Source organism: Blennius ocellaris (genome assembly GCF_963422515.1).
Source record: "Blennius ocellaris genome assembly, chromosome: 17".
Lineage (NCBI taxonomy): Eukaryota > Metazoa > Chordata > Actinopteri > Blenniiformes > Blenniidae > Blennius > Blennius ocellaris.
In genome coordinates this window covers 21,147,235-21,163,763 of record NC_137666.1, presented here as the reverse complement: position 1 = coordinate 21,163,763, position 16,529 = coordinate 21,147,235, and the positions used below count along the sequence as shown (strand labels likewise).

The window sequence follows — 16,529 nt, the reverse complement described above, 5'->3', positions numbered from 1 at the left end:
CACTGAAATTACGGTTTCTCCGATAAACAAAAGAATTTTGCTGATTTATTACCTTCCAGATTTCACTATATACTGTTTTCTTCCCAAAAGCTTTTGAGCCCTTCACGTTCCCTGGTCTGCGATGCTTCTTCTTTTAAACTGAAACAGACACGTACCATAGAACTGAGTTGATTGAAGCCTTGTTACCATGCTGGCTGAGTCTCTGCTGCTGACAGGCGGTGCGATGGGGGGACATTAACTAACCCCCCAGTCTGTGCATTTGTCTCTTTTCACTCAGCCTCCATTTGTTCCCCCATTTCCATTCCTCTCACTCACTCTCAGTGAATATATTACATGCACACCAGTAACTCAGGCTTAACCTGATTAGGGAAGTGTTGTGATGATAGAAACAGACTTGATAGAAATTGCCACGTAAGTTCCTTTATTCGATTACCGTAATCAGGGTAAGGTCATAATCAGGCTGAGCATAACAAGATTAAATCAAACAGAATTCAACTCAAATGACACGACACTCCCCAGTCAGACACTTTTTCACCTTTCTTACAAATGCGGCAGGTAAAGCGGCTTCAGTAACAAAAGACAGCTAAACCCGTTCAATATTCAGCTGAATCAAAGAGACGCTTTCCTCTTGTTCTGCAGCAGCTTCAAGTCAGATCCTGTCATTGTGCCGTGGACGTGGTGATATGAGAAGGCAGCGGCGGTGCCTGTAAACACTCTCTCTCTCTCTCTCTCTCTCTCTCTCTCTCCCTCCTCCACTTCCACAGGAAGTACAATCACTCCCAACTACCTTGACAACTCCACATCCAATGTGGGACCCTGGTGCACCTGTGTGGCGAGCGGCAACCACCGGGAACAATGCAGCGACTTCCTCGCGTTCTTCCATGACAACGTGTGCCTGAGTGAGTAACAGCTGTGGAGAGAGAGAGAGAAACCTCCAGCAACAATCACCGCTCCAACAAAGAGCCAGAGCCGGCAGGAGAATTAAGAAAGTGTGAAGTTGTGAACAAAATAATCCATGACACACTGTATGGCGCCAAAGTCTTTTGATGTGCTGCTGTGCTGCGCACTGAAGGCATTTACAAACACTATTTACCCACCTTCTGAATTCAGGATTAATGCTTATGCAACCCTCAAACGAGGGGACGAAACAACAAATACTGAAGAAGTTTTACTCAAACTAAAGTTACAAACAATATTTGGTTGGACTTTATTGAAACATTTGTTTTTCTCAAGTTTTATTTTGCTTTGATTTACTCAGATCCTGCATAAAGCCTGTTAAATAGAATAGAATAGAATAGAAGAGAAGAGAATAGAATAGAATAGAATAGAATAGAATATACTTTATTGTTATTATTATACGATATATAATGAAATTGTAGAGCTGCTTCTCTCTGTGCAAATGAACAAGATGAAACAAAGAAGTACAATATAACAAAGAAGTATAATATAACAAAGAAGTATAATATAACAAAGAAGTACAATATAACAAAGAAGTATAATATAACAAAGAAGTACACTATAACAAACAATAGTGCAGTATAACAAAAGGTTGTGCAGTATGGCAATATGTTCACAGTTATTTCAAAGTAGACGACTTGTGAAATTACCATGAGTGACCATGAGTAGTTTTACAGCAAGAGAGAAAACAGGAGACACAGAAAAGATTGCAAGAGATAAGGAACACAGAATATCTTATCATGAAGTGGTAGTGGTGGTGGTGTGTGTGTGTGTGTGTGTGTGTGTGTGTGTGTGTGTGTGTGTGTGTGTGTGTGTGTGTGTGTGTGTGTGTGTGTGTGTGTGTGTGTGTGTGGCGGGGGGGGGGGGGGGTTCTCGCCACAGTAACATCAATTTATCAGCCTAAACTGCTGATGAGGTGCTGAATGAAGCATGTTATTTTTTATTTTCCTGTTAGATCGGCTCCACACCGATGTGCAGACGATGTGTTGGCTTTCATGCATGCCATTGCCCAGGAAACGGCAGGAACACTGAAAACGGTGTAGTTAGCGTGTCGGACCACTAGTTGACCATGTTGTTTTTTTTTAGTAATGAAAGCACACACACACACACACACACACACAGACACTCCCATGCAGCAGACAACACTGAGCTTTAAAGATTAGCACTGGGAAAACATTCCAGTGGCCAGACCACCAAGTTGGATTGTTATTACGGTGACTTTCAAAATAAAAGTACCAAGTCCCAGGAGAATATGGACTGGGATTCATGGCACCACAGAGGAAACTTGTGGAATGCAGTAGCATTGTTTTCTGTGGTGCCCTTCAGTGGATCCGAGCGCCGTTGCAACCCGACAAACAGAACACAACTAAAGTTTTGCGTTTTCACCGATCGCGTCCTGTCTGTGTACTTTTGTGAGTTCTGTGCTCTGTAACAGTAATCTCTTTAAATCCAGTGGATTTACAAGTGAATAGGTGCTGCCTGATGCTCCTTTTTTTTTTTTTTTATCTCATAAGGACAAGTTTTATATTTCCAGGGGGCATAGAGGCCAGTGAGGGAGGAGACACAAACTGCGGACTTTGCAATGTGGACGGAGAAATATGGAAGAGCGCCACAGGGCAGACGAGTTCAGTTTAAAGAGAAAAGATAAAGGCAGAAGTTATTCTGAATATTCCCAGACGAGCAGAGATGAAAAGAACAGCCTGGTTAAAGAACTCAGTTAAGATAACTGTTTAATTCACAACCTGCTGTGATGGGACTCACTTGTAATTTCATACGTGGACAAACATTGCAGAAGCTTTTCATTTTATTGATGTATTGTTTAAGAAGCATTTAAGTTGATACGTCCAGCTGATGAGACACATCAGCATTAGCATGAGCATTGATGCTGGATACAGGCGGCATCAGGACACTTTAACACATTAATACAATAGTGAAATGGTTTTGAAGTAGTTATCCTTCACTCCTCCATCCCTCCCTGCCTCATCCTCTGGTCTCAGGGGACAGAGGACAGAGGACAGGTCGGGGCTGAGTGTCTTCACACCTGCAATGTTTTGGTCCACACAGGTGAAGTTAGTCCAGCAGAGCAGGTGTGAACACTCGCAGGTCTTCAAGCGGGACCCGGTCCAGTCGCACTGAGGTGTGATGGCAGTGTGAAGTTGTGTTGTGCACCAGCTTGCTCACAAATGCACAAGCTGGAGCTGAAGAGGCTCCTGAAGCCCGAAGAGCTGCCAGCAGCCTCAGTCTCAAACCCCCCAGTGTTTGTTCTGATGACGTCATGATCAGTGATGCCTCTGCTTGTGTTTGGATTTATCGAGCAGCGCGATGTTAAAGTGCTTCAGGTACTTCATGAAGCTGGAGGCGATGGTGCAGACGAGAGAAAGTGGTTCAATGTGCCACGTTGGGATCGGAGTTCATCTGAACACGACCCAGACTACCGTGATACTTTGGTCTGTATAAAGACAATAAACACAATGATCTGGAGTAAAACTGTGACGGCACCCGTCCATTCAGCCGTTGGCAGGACACACAGGAGTTTGCATGGTCAGAAGCTGGAGGACAACCACTGGCACAGTTTGGAAAACATCTCGTGGTTCAGAAACTTCACGTAAACGCCATCAAGAGCTCTGAAATCTTAATCCAGTGGTGTCAAGCTCAGGTTAGTTCAGAGGCCACATTCAGTTCAGAGTCCAGTTTCATCCTGAGTGGCTCAGACTGGTTAAATCAAGCCATAATGACCTTTAAATTTACCATTTTGCTTTGTTGTGCTGCGCAGTATACATTGGAATGGAAATATTGATATTTTCACAAAAACTAAACAATTACTACAAAAATATGACTCCAATCTCAACATAAAGCTGATTTTAATGAAACATGCTGGTGTAAAATCCAGTCAAATGTCCAGAAAACTTTTCCTGTACTGTTGCATTCTGGGAGTTTTGACAGACTCCCCTTGACAACGTGGCTTTGAGGCTAGTTTGATCGCAAGCAGGTATAGCTTTCATGGCAGCATCAGCGATAGCTCAGCTCGGGTCTCAGCGTCCTGTCTTTTACGTTCTGAGTGTAAAAATCCCCTCCGTCGTCTCATTAAACTGCAGCAAAACATTTTCCTGACGGCTCATCTGAAGACCTCCGCTGTCTGCTTCTGGTTTACTGTCACTAAACACATCATTTATGGTGTTTGAAAGCATCCGTTGGGACAGAGACACAATACAGCCCGGACATTCGGCATTGTTACTGCGGTGCGGTCGATAATCTTTTATAAATCCTCACAAATGAAACCCTGACTAATGGCTACAGGGAGACCAGGGACAAGGAAACGCTTCGGGGTTAAAACCTGTAAATTCATTTCGACAGAAAATGTATCTCAGCAGATTAAAGAAAACAATAATGGTCAGTCGGTGTCACCACTGATATTGTGTGACTGATAAAGTGCAGCTGATAATGATTATCAAGCTTTTGTCTTCGTGTGGTCGCTGTGATGAAAGGAGATCAACTCTGTTTGAGGGAAAGCTCCACTGGCTAAACAATTCAAACTGTTGCTGAGGCTCACACACCAGAAAACAAGTTTCTGTATCTCCTGACACAGAATATCAGTGTTAAAGTGACCACATGTTACTGTTACAAATACTGATATACTGATACCTGTACCGGGTATCAGGTACAATATTGCACACAGTACTCACTGATACAACTCTGGGGGTATTATGTGACATCATGCGTCAGCAGCAGGAAGGCAAGAGAGTCCGAGCGATGTCGGCAGTGTCGAGATTCTTTAAGATTAATGAGAATGACAAAAGTAAGACACACTTTAAATCATTTTCTGACAAAATATCGAGAGCAGGAGGAAGATGGTTTGTACAAGACCAGCGACTTCATCACCAGCAGTGTTGCCCGATGTCTCTAATTAGCTTAACTGTTCAGCACGTAACGGCGAACCATGCTTCATGCTACATGCTAAAGAGTTTCAGGCTCACACACCGGCGATGCTTCATGCTCCATGCTCCATACGCAAGTATTCAAGTTGATATCAGCAAGGAGCTAAAAGTTAGTACTCGTACTGTTCCTTTTGAAAAGTGTCATGGGTGCATCACTCCTTACAAAATAACCTGTGGAGCTGCAGTAATGTACAAACAGATGTGTTATTTACTCTCCCAGAGGTGTAATTGACAGTGATGCTGCTTGATGAGCTGTGTCAGGTCTTCCTCTGATCTACAGCAGCAGAGACAATATAAACGCTGAGCCAGAGAAACAGTCCAGGTTCAGTTTGGAAATGGTAAAAATGGACTTCACTTATGTGGCACTTTCTGGCTGCGTGAGCCGTCCCAAAGCGCTTTACATGATTCAACACATTCACCCATTCACACAGTCACACAACATTGTGTTGATTCTCGTCAGACATCATTCCTGTAGTTCCTGAGCTTTGATTCTGCTGTGTATTGAAATGATCCACACAAAAAGAACATTTCACCCACTGTTCACCACCTTCCTACAAACGGCTCAATTTTCGTCCAACCAGCTTTTCAGTGCTGTGAAATTAACACTAAAGTGTTGCAGCTGAAGCTTTTTAAAAGTGATGATTCACTGAGACATCTTCCTCCAACATCCAAATTATAGAGCATCTTCCTTCTCTAACATCAGAGTATAGAGCATCTTCCTCCTCTCACACCAGGTTATAGAGCATCTTCCTCCTCTAAAATCAGCTTATAGAGTATCTTCCTCCTCTAACATCAGCTTATAGAGCATCTTCCTCATCTAACATCAGGTTATAGAGCATCTTCCTCCCCTAACATCAGATTCGAGAGCATCTTCCTCTGCTAACATCCAGATTATAGAGCATCTTTCTCCTCTAACATCAGATTATAGAGCGGCTCCCCCTCTAACATCAGATTATAGAGCATCTTCCCCCTCTAACATCAGATTATAGAGCATCTTCCTCCTCTAATATCAGATTATTGAGCATCTTCCTTCTCTAACATCCAGATTATTGAGCATCTTCCTCTTCTAGCTGATGTAACTTCACCTCTGTTGAGAAAAACATTTAAAAGTAAAGTATGGAGTACATTTTAACAGTTTTCAGTTGAATAATAATATCAACAGTTGTCTCAACACACTGATTTTCAGTAACTGGTGAATATAAAAATGTGTTCATTGTGAAGGCAGCGCATACACATGTATGAGGTTATTGTTGGATGCTGGTGTTTCTGTGAGCTCCTCCACATCCAGTCAAATCCCCCGTCGAGTCAAATCTCCCAGAATAACACACGTGTTTTCCGGCTGGTTGATGGATGTCTTGTTTTTTTTTTTTTTCCAGGGGAGCTCCAGTGAGCATCCTGCAGTCAGGACTCAGACTCACTGTGTGCTATTTACTGTAAGCTCCTTAGAGACCCAGAAAAACAAACCTCAGTCAGACTGTCCTCGTTTCCCTGAGTGAGGAGGGGAATGAAAACACTCCTTCCCTCCCGCCTCAGTAAACCGCCGAAGCCAAACAGTGCATATGTGATAATAAGGATGAGCAGGTTTCTAATGTGCGGGGCGATTCATGGAGCAGCCGTGCATGCTGCTCACTCGCCTCCTCCCGAGTTTCAACTGTTTTCCAGCCTCAGGCAGGCCACACTTTTGTTTGGGGGACATAATGATTTGGCACGAAGAGTGGGGACTGAAGCCAATAATTGGAGAAATGAATGTTTTCTATTCCCTCCATGTTCCTCGTGTAATCACAATGCACAAAGAATTAAATGGCATTCACTCCGACTGCAGGCGGCGGACCTTCCCGTCCTCCGCTGACGCTTGTGTTTATACATGTGAAAAGCAGCTCGGTCAATTAAAAAAATCCTCCTGGAGTCTCTGGGTGCTTTCTCTTTCTGCAGTGGATTCAGAGTGAGTTGGCTGTGCTGGGCTGGCTTGCTGAGACAGGACTTCAGATGGCCTTTGATGACTTTGTAATTGAGCGTAATTTGGTTCCCTGCCTCCGAACTAATGAGGCGGACAGAGAGGATAGTGGCAGGGAGGAATACAGTTGTTTGAGGATGGAGGGAACCGTGGAGGGGAGTAGAAGAAATCTCAGGTTTTGAAAGCAGCTGTCGCCCTGCTGTAGCTCCTCGTCTCAGCCGTAATGGACACATCACTATGCAGAGCAGCAGCATCTCCAGAAAGCTCAGTGTGTCAGGGAAAAATGAGAGGACAGATGGAGGTGAAGCTCATTTATTTCCACAATTATTCTATTTTTTTTTCTCCTGCAAGTTAAATTGGCTGTGTAAGAAGACAAAAAGTGAGGCTAACCAGTGATCCGTCGGTACGGGGCTGAGTGCCCTGCAGGTTCACCCCAGGGGAACCCCCTTGAAGCTCCCCGCCTAAAAAGAATGAAAAAAAAAAATCCTCAAACATCTACAAAGGAAATGTTTAAACGACTTAAACACTGAAGATATTAATGTGCACTTCGTCCCCGCATGGCATTACTGGACATCCACAGTCTTTAAAAACACCAAACCACACAGTTTATAAATTATATGCTTCACATTTTCACCTTCATTCACATGATGGACCGTAGATTACTGCTTACTCACTGACACCAGCACAACGCTGAGAGAAAACATCAAACCACCGCCATACTGAAGCAGTACGTTGGCCTTGCAGGCTTTCCCCCGGTCTACAGAACCCATGTAGACTGGATCGGTGAGCTCCCCTGGATAACCTGTGAGAGGATGAACTGGTTGGGGATGAAATCCTCATTGTTCCTCCAGGACCTGAGCGTTGACGGCATCTCTTCTCCCTCCAGCCCTCCCCATAGACTTTCCCAGTGGGGCACAGAAGTGCCATACCATGATCATTTGCACACATTTTCTGATTGCCCTTCTTTAAGGGGCCGTCGACATCATGAAACCAGTTCACCTAAACCAGCAGTTTCTGGCCTGTCGTCCACATCAAGCGGTTTTAGAAGCGCAAAAACAGGTTTTTTTGAACACGGGTCCCAGAGTGGAGAAATTCTAAAAACCCAGGCTCAAAGACAATCATCTGTGGAAAAAAGATGAGGTAATCTCCTCCCTCTTCCCCCACGGTGGTCCGTGATGTCATCAAATAGCCACAACAATCAGGGACTACAAGCTTTGGTGGAGCTGCAGAAGCTACTGATGCTAGCAGCAGGAGGAGCAGGACCATAGACCTATAGAAGTAGAGTTATATACAGGTTTATGAGCAGGAATCTACTTCTAAAGTTCTATGTGCTCTGTCTTCTGCGTTTTTGGTGTTTGATGAGTCACAGCGCCCCTAAAGGCCTGGCATGTGTAGTACATGCTCTGAAGCCTGAGACGTGTTCATAATGACGTCTGGACAGAGGTTTTTTTGTAGAAGGCTGGGAAGAAAAAATATTGTTTTTTTCGTTGTACCCTAAAAATGGGGACCAAAATGCGGAGAGCACCTGGTGACCGGTTGGGCACAGCTGGAACAGGCTACGTGGAAGGGCCACCATCCGCCAAGTCAAGCATGGTGGAGCGCTGCACCTCGATGCGCGGAGGCTTCATGCAGTTGTGAGGCCTGCAGCGGCAGAAACGGGCTCTTGGAAAGAGGTCAAACATTGTTCCAACTGAGGAGAAGCTAACTGCAGAGCGCTAACTGCAGAAGCTAACTGCACGCTCTGAGCATGCTGGCTCCTTTTCCTACCGTCCCCGCTAACGCTAATGACCCGCAGCAGCATTCGCACGCAGCCTTTCTGCAAGGTGTGAATATCTACAAACACTCGTCTGTTTACCTCGCTGTCGACTCAGTGCTTTTTCCTTTACGTCATGTAAATTCTTAATTAGCTGCAGGACTAACAAGGACAGCATGCAGACCCTCCCCCCCCCCCCCCCCCCCCCCAACAGGCTGCTGCTGTGCTTGAAGCTTCATGTTGCATTGAGTACGGCAGATTTCAGTTTGCAAAGGCAAACTACCTCCAGAGAATGGATCAATTTGTTATGATTCGTGTGAGAAATCGATGTTGGTGTGTCACAGCCCGACACTCCACAGCTTGAAATCCCATCACTAATAACCAGCGAGCCGCGGCCACTTTCTTTTCCCCTCCACTGGGAACAGATGGAATAATGCTCCGATTCTCAAGCACACACATCGATCTCTCACTACGACTTGGAGAATATTAATTGATGACTCTCTCATACATGTCTTCATTTAAGCAAATTTTAATTGAAGTGACTTTCATGCTAGTGTAATTGCTGCAGAGTAGCCCATTAGCCCAATGAGAATGAATGCCTTTTGAATATTAATCCATCATTTGGCCATAAGTCATTTTCCTTGTGCTAAAATCCAAGAGTGATGGCTTTCCTCTGAAATGTAAAAAAAAGAAGACAAATCACATAAATCCACCAAAAAACTAAGTTATGCATTATACAACAAGCACATAATGACATAACTGTTAGTTTGAAAGCAACATGTACAAAAACTGTAAAAATAATTGTAAATTTTCCAGAAATATTCTTATTATTGTTTTATTACATTGACTACAGCCATTTCACCATCATCCCTGAAGGTTTCATGCAGTTTTGGACATACATACATACATACATACATACATACATACATACATACATACATACATACATACATACATACATACATACGTACATACATACATACATAACCTTCCCCCCCAACTCTTGTTTGCGAAGGTAATGAAAGATGCATCATTTCCTTTATGGAGTTACAAATGATGCTATTTCACATTATTATTTCCACTTAGAAAGGACATTGAAAAGAAACTTTGCTTGTTTTCAGAAGAACAGCAGGCAGAAGAGATCAGCAACTTTTAGCTCCAGCGTTTGAAATACCTGCAGGGACTCCAGAGATCAGACAGTTGCTGACTGAATGGGCTTTTTTATGTCCAAACGCTGGACATAAAACTGGAACTCCTGCAGAAAAAGGAACCAATGGAGAAACTGTTGAAGGGACTCGGAGTCCTTTGTGCTCTCTCCACTTGGTTAAAGTAACTTTCTATAAAAGCCTGAGTGACGGCGGATATCTGACTGATTCGCCACGTTACATTTGTCTTCCACAAGACAGAAAGCACTAACGTACTAATATTGAAAAGCAGATGAAATTACCGTATCAAGAAAGGTCGGTCGTGATTTCACAAATTGCTGCGAGTGTTTGCAGATGACATTGCTTCACTTTTTCTGCTTTTGTCGAGGATAATTGTTGGCTGGTGGCGGCGGCCAGAGCATCAGCAAGCCTTTGTTATGACTCAGCTTCTGGATGCTGCAGCTGCACAAACTGTCTGCGCTCGCTCGTTAATTCACATTTCCTATGGGCGGGGCCTGGCAGCTCCCACCCGTTGACCGCTGATGCCGGGCATATGCACAGGCCGCAGAGTTAACTGCACTCTCAAGTGGCACAGATGCGTGCATCTGTCTCATGGTGCTTTAAAAAGCTGCTCCTGCGTTTTCCTCCTCGAGCGCTCATCAAGGGCAACAACAGCGGCTGCGACCAGCAGCAGCCAATCAGCAGCTGTGTCTCCACTCTTTCATAACTTCATTGTGAGGAGTCATGAACTGTGTGTCCTTTATGAAAACGCTTTGCAGTCGGTTTGTTCTGCAGATTTCAGCCTGTAGAGGTTTTACATCATGCTTCAACATGAAATATTAACATTTCATAACGATATGATTAATTTCTTTTGCGTGTGCGTGTGTGTGTGTGTGTGTGTGTGCGTGTGTGTGTGTGTGTGTGTGTGTGTGTGTGTGTGTGTGTGTGTGTGTGTGTGTGTGTGTGTGTGTGTGTGTGTGTGTGTAAACCAGGTGGAGAGGGTCTGAGAGTGGACGTCCTTGGGCTTCACTGAGTGAATGAAAGCTCAGTGAAATACAGAATTAATCCATGCGATTCTGACCTCACTTGAAAAATCTTTTGCTGCGACTCAATTATGACCAGAATTCAGATGTTTTGAAAAGCTAAAACTTTAAAGGATGGTCAGGCCAATGTCATTATTGTGCACAAGTGGTTAATGGGTTGATTGTAGGACGGATTCAGACTCAGGTCTGATTGAAATACCTGGTGAGCAACGCATTTTCTCCAAAGGATGTTTCTTACAAACAAGTTGTGCTGCTCACCTCGAGTCCAATTCAATTAAGGTATTTTATTTATTATACTTACAGATTCATTCATCTTACAGTACATGGATCCATGTAGTAAAATAAATAGTATCGTGATGTTTGAAGACTCAGTCGTTAATTAAAAATCAATAATTTGAGATTAGTTGTAAATATTAGTCTCAAGTTGTTTGTTACTAAACAGGCATTTATGGAGGTCATCTCTTGAACTGATTGAAGAAAGAACGATTGTTCTCAGTTTGAGAAGACAACACAAGACGAGACAAAGCCATCATGGCAAGGTGAGACGAGACCAGGTTAGGCAAAGTAAAGTAGGACAAGAGGAGATCAGGCGAGGAGAGACTTTTAAAGAGGAACTCTCAGACATGACACAGCATGCTGAGGAAGGACAAGATGAGACAGGACAAGATGAGGCAAAGCGAGACAAGAATAAATGAGGCAAGACAAAACTTATGGAGCTTGAAAGAAACAACAAGGCAGGACAGGATGAGATGAGATATGACAAGACAAATGCATGAAAAGACTAGGAATGTAAAAGCATGACGAGACAAAACGTGACAAAATTAGACAAGATGATACGAGTGAAGAGCATGACAGGACAAGAAGAGCCCAGGAAAGAAGAGACATGGTGAGAAAAAGGCCAGACAGAACAGGTTAAGACATTTCGAGAAAAGACAAGACAAGACAAGGCCTTATGGAGCATGACGAGCATGAGCCAAGGAATGAAAAGACCAAGAAGGAAAGGGAAAGACATGACAAGACCTCCAAATGGTGAAAATGGTGCAAGTTGTCAAAATTGCCAAAATGATGGATTTGGAATTTTAGAAAATGATGAAAAGGCCTCCAAATGGTGACCTCCAAACAAACATGACAAGACAAGACAAGTCATGGGAAGACCAGACCAGACCAGACTACACTAGACTACACTAGACAAGTCCAGACAAGACTAGACTAGACTAGATCAGTCTAGACGAGACTAGACAAGACTACACTAGACTAGACCAGTCTAGACTAGACTAGATGAGACAGGACTACACTAGACTAGACCAGTCAAGACTAGACTAGACCAGTCTAGACTAGACTAGACTAGACTAGACCAGAGCAGAGCAGGACAAGAGAGCACAAGGCAGGAAAAGTCCAGATGAGCCATGAAAAAGATAGGCTGACAAGGTGAAGACAGAAAAGACAAGACAGGACATAAGACAAGACACTTTGAGCCAAAACAAGACAAGACCGTATGGGGCATCAATAGACAAGACAAGAAATGAAAGTACCTGACAAGAGAAGACAAGACAAGAGAGGCAGTATGAGACTGAAAGAGTTTGTGATGAGAGAAGTTGAGTAGCGGTCAGTGATCCGGTCAGTGTGGAGTCGTGTTTGTAGGAATGGCGGCTTTCTGAAGCTCCTCAGGTGAGCCAGGCGGCTGGAAGGCGATAGATTATTGTTGAATTCCCTTGACGACCAGCTTCTCTCTCTACTGTTCAATGTGCCGTTAAGTGAAGCTTCATTCTGTCTGACCTGCAGCGGCTTTAGCCGGTGAGAGTTCTGTAATTAAAACCGTCGGGCTCCTCTGTTTGGCCAAAATACAACCACCTCCCGTGCAGCATTTACATTTTATATAGAGGAAATCACCCAACGCTCCCGTGTGTCTTCTGAAGTAACGATTCAGTGGCGCACAAGATTGAAGACGGCACTGCTTTCTTTTTTTTTATTTGCCTGAGGAGTAACATTTCAAACTGGATTCCCCAGGTAAGAATGACTCACGCCGAGCATTTGTTGGCAGTTTCTCACGTCAGTAAAGGAAACAAGATGTGCACACTTGGAAGATCTGAGCTGCCACTATCCAGAGATCGTCTCGGAGTTGTTTCCGGAACGGTCGGGCTCCTTTCTGGAACCGAGGATGGACGGACGGCAGTCTGGTCATGAATTCTAATCGTGGAGCCTCGTGTCCGTCTTCAGATTAGAGAAAACCAATTCGTCCATTCAGCATGCCGATGACTTGCAATAAGAGAGTGACCGCCGTGTAATTACAGTCCCCCAGTGTCTAATTATAAAGTGACCAATCACAGCCCACAGTCACATGGGTCACAGAGGAGGGGAAGAAGACTCGTGCTCCAACAAAAAATTTTCTCTCCTCGGCGTTGCCGTGCTGGAAACTGTGAAATTATTATTATTATCAACTGTTCTCACGGTGTCAGGGTTTGATGATTAACTTCAGAGTAAAACGTGTAAAAACTGCCGTGATCTCAAAACTGCAACAATTCTCAAATATATATATGAAGAAAATGCTCATTAAAGGTCCCATATTAAACTAAATCGACTTTTCTGTGCTTTAAACATCATAAAAGTGCTATTTGGGGTTCATATACATCCCCAAAGAGTTTTTTTCATTGATTCCCTCAAGCTTGAGTTCACAGCGATCTTTTTCTGTTCTAACTGGTGGGGGAGCTCAACGCTTTGATTCAATTTGATGATGAGGCACCACCTTGCTGACTTGTCACAGAGCTGGAGAAGCCCCGCCTCCAGGAAGATTGACATGTGGAGAAACCAAAACAAGACACGCCCACGAATGTGCCAAGGAGCCGTGAAGCCTTCTTCTCAGTCGATGCTGGCTTCACATTGAACGCTGCTGTTTTTGTTGCTGTGGATAACTGCTTTCACCATCATGTCCACTTGGAGAAAATGTGTTCAGGTGCAAGTATGTGTCCACACTATTTGGCTTGCTGAAAGAAGAAGCACAGCGGCGAATGTGGCTGGACTTTTTTTTCTTTTCTGCAAAGGATCTGTTTGTTTGTGAGCGACACTTCACCAAAGACTATTATTATCCCACATGAACATAAGATGGACTGTGAAACATGAAATATAGCGAAATATGGGTCCTTTAATGTTCAATCCATGAATTTATCTTTATTATTATTTTTACTTTTATTACCTGGCAAGAAATTATTAACAATTGCTGAACAATCTGTTGTAAAAGCATTTATGAAATTCAAAATGAGAGATTTTCACATGGAAACAAAAAAATGTGGTCAATCACAGTTGATAAAAAAATGTCAGCTGGTCGAAAGGAGAGAAAGAAAACATCCCTTTACAGTTTGTATTAGTCACTCATCCTGATTTAGAGATCTTTAACCTTACTTCCACTTGTTATTGAAATACATCATTTAAACTCTTTTCAGGTCTTCGGATTAACATTAGTATTTGTGTTAGTATTCACATTAATATTCTTTTGCAGTTTGAAGCTTATTTTAGTTGTAAATAATTCTCCATTATTGTGTATTTGTCAGTTTTTTGTCCACTCAAGTCGTCAGATTTACTTCAAACAAGAAAGCAATAATGGAAACTTGACTCCGTATGATATATTTATACATATTTAAGCGGAGATTTGAATAAAACATGAAGAAAAGCCCAAAACAAAGCATATCTCTCTCTCTCTCTCTCTCTCTCTCTCTCTCTCCCTCTCTCTCTCTCTCCCCCCTCCCCTCCCCTCCAGAGAACGCCATCCTGGCCTTCGGGAATGGATCGGATGTGAAAACCGGCCAGCCCGGGATTCCCAGTCCAGCAACTGACAACCTGAGCCCCAACCTGGCAACCACAGCTCCGGGCGTCTCCATGGAGACGGAGCACAACATCCTGCGAGCACAGATCCCTACTCAGGTAAGACCAGCGCTCTCCAAACACATGGTGGAGCAGGTTTATACAAACTGTCACAACTTCCTGCTAGAGGAACAAACCCTATCTGTGGACATCCACATTATAGAGCATCTTCCTCCTCTAACATCAGATTATAGAGCATCTTCCCCTGATGTAACTGAGCCAAGGGAATCAGACATGAACAACGTTCACAAAGTCCTATAAAAGCAGATTATTTATTCAACCCAAACAGTTCTACCTTGAACATTTTCACTTTGACTTAGGCGTTAAAAATGATGATAAATTTATCAAAATTCTAAACTTCTTGTAAACTTTTGGAAGCCAAAATTCTGCCGATACCTTCATTGATCGCCTGCCAACAGATTAAATCAGAAATAAATGTATAACGAGGCGACTGACTCGACTCCAAAAGAGAAAAGCTGAAGACCCATGCCAAAAAAACAAATCACATCTTTTGTTCGCCTCCAGGTTTGTTTGCAGCTCATCCTGCATGTTCTTCTTCATAAAGTCTGAAACATTTCAACATTAATCTGAAGGTTTATGACCAATAATATAAAGTGTCTTTAAGAGAATTAAATGAAACAATTAAACTGAACACAGGTGATTTCTAGATCAAAATCATGTATTTTCTGCACTAAGTTTTGCTGTTTGGTGAAACACTGAAAGGCAGGTCTTTCTAAAGCTCCTCACTGATTGGCTGTCAGGAGTTTTCAGACAAGGGCCGAACGTGTCTCTGAACACAGACCCTGGATCAGCTCACACTGCAGATTCCCCACATTTAGAACGCATGCAGCTGGAATCAGTCGGTCCAGGAGTGAATGTTTCCCTGAGTGCTGCTGATCAGCACATGTGTGGTTTTTTTTTTCCAGATAAATGAGAATGAGAGATTGTGGGGGGGTGAAGGCGACTCCACTCCATCCTCTCCGGGCCTCTCAGATGGCGGCGCCCCCCCAGCCCGGCCCTCCTTCCTCCTCCTCCTCCTCCTCCTCCTGCTGGGCCTCGGCCGGCTGCCACTGCTCTCCCACCCTTAAGAGGCTGGACCGCTGCCGGGGGAGGGGGGGGCCGGGGTGGCGGCGGGGGGGGTGAAGGGCCGGGGTGCGAGAGAGAAGTCAGCGTGTTGACTCTCCCTCCACACCCCCCACCCACCCCCGACCCCCCCTCCCTCACCGTCACTACCTGAAACCTGAAAATCTCTTTCTGTGAATCATGACTCAGCGTGCAGCTTCCAGGAGACGAGGCGCCAAACCAAGAAAGCACACGTCATTTCCTGCCACACACACACACACACACACACACACACACACACACACACACACACACACACACACACACACACACACACACACACACACACACACACACACACACACACGCACACACACTTGCAGACTGGACGGGGAAGCAGGTTGTCTGTTCAGGAGGTGAAACAGTGAAAAGACACTGAGGACGAAAAAGCAGGAAAATTTCCCCGAAATGTATAAAAAAAATGTTTTTTTGTTTTTTTCTTTGTCTTTGAACATTCCTCGATGTAAAAGAAAACTATTAAATGTTAAGACTTTGTTTCTCCGAGACGATGTTGAAGGAGAGATTTGGAGCTGGAGTGTTTTCTCGTCCACCCGCTCGGCTTCGCTCCTCATTGATTTTGTTGTGTGGATCGCGTCACGATGAAGGACACTCACTGAAAATGACTGTTGTTGTGTTTTTAAGTTGCCGCTATGAAGAGTTCAATTCTAAAATCACACAATATTTCCATACACACACACTTATAGGTCGGATTCAGTTTGAATTTACATTAAAAGAATCCCGAAGAGGTTTTTATGTTAACCTGTT

General features: G+C 43.8%; 1 protein-coding gene across 1 annotated transcript in view; it reads left to right on the top strand.

Moving 5' to 3' along the window:
* gfra4a (GDNF family receptor alpha 4a) overlaps positions 1 to 15,730 on the top strand; it is a gene marked incomplete at both ends in the record, with an annotated part of 156,982 nt that extends 141,252 nt beyond the window's left edge. The window contains 3 exons of the mRNA XM_080513086.1: positions 765 to 899; positions 14,539 to 14,702; positions 15,569 to 15,730. Of these exons, the coding sequence (XP_080369212.1) occupies positions 765 to 899; positions 14,539 to 14,702; positions 15,569 to 15,730 (461 nt within the window). The remainder of the gene's footprint in view (positions 1 to 764; positions 900 to 14,538; positions 14,703 to 15,568) is intronic.
* Between the last annotated feature and the right edge of the window lie 799 nt (positions 15,731 to 16,529).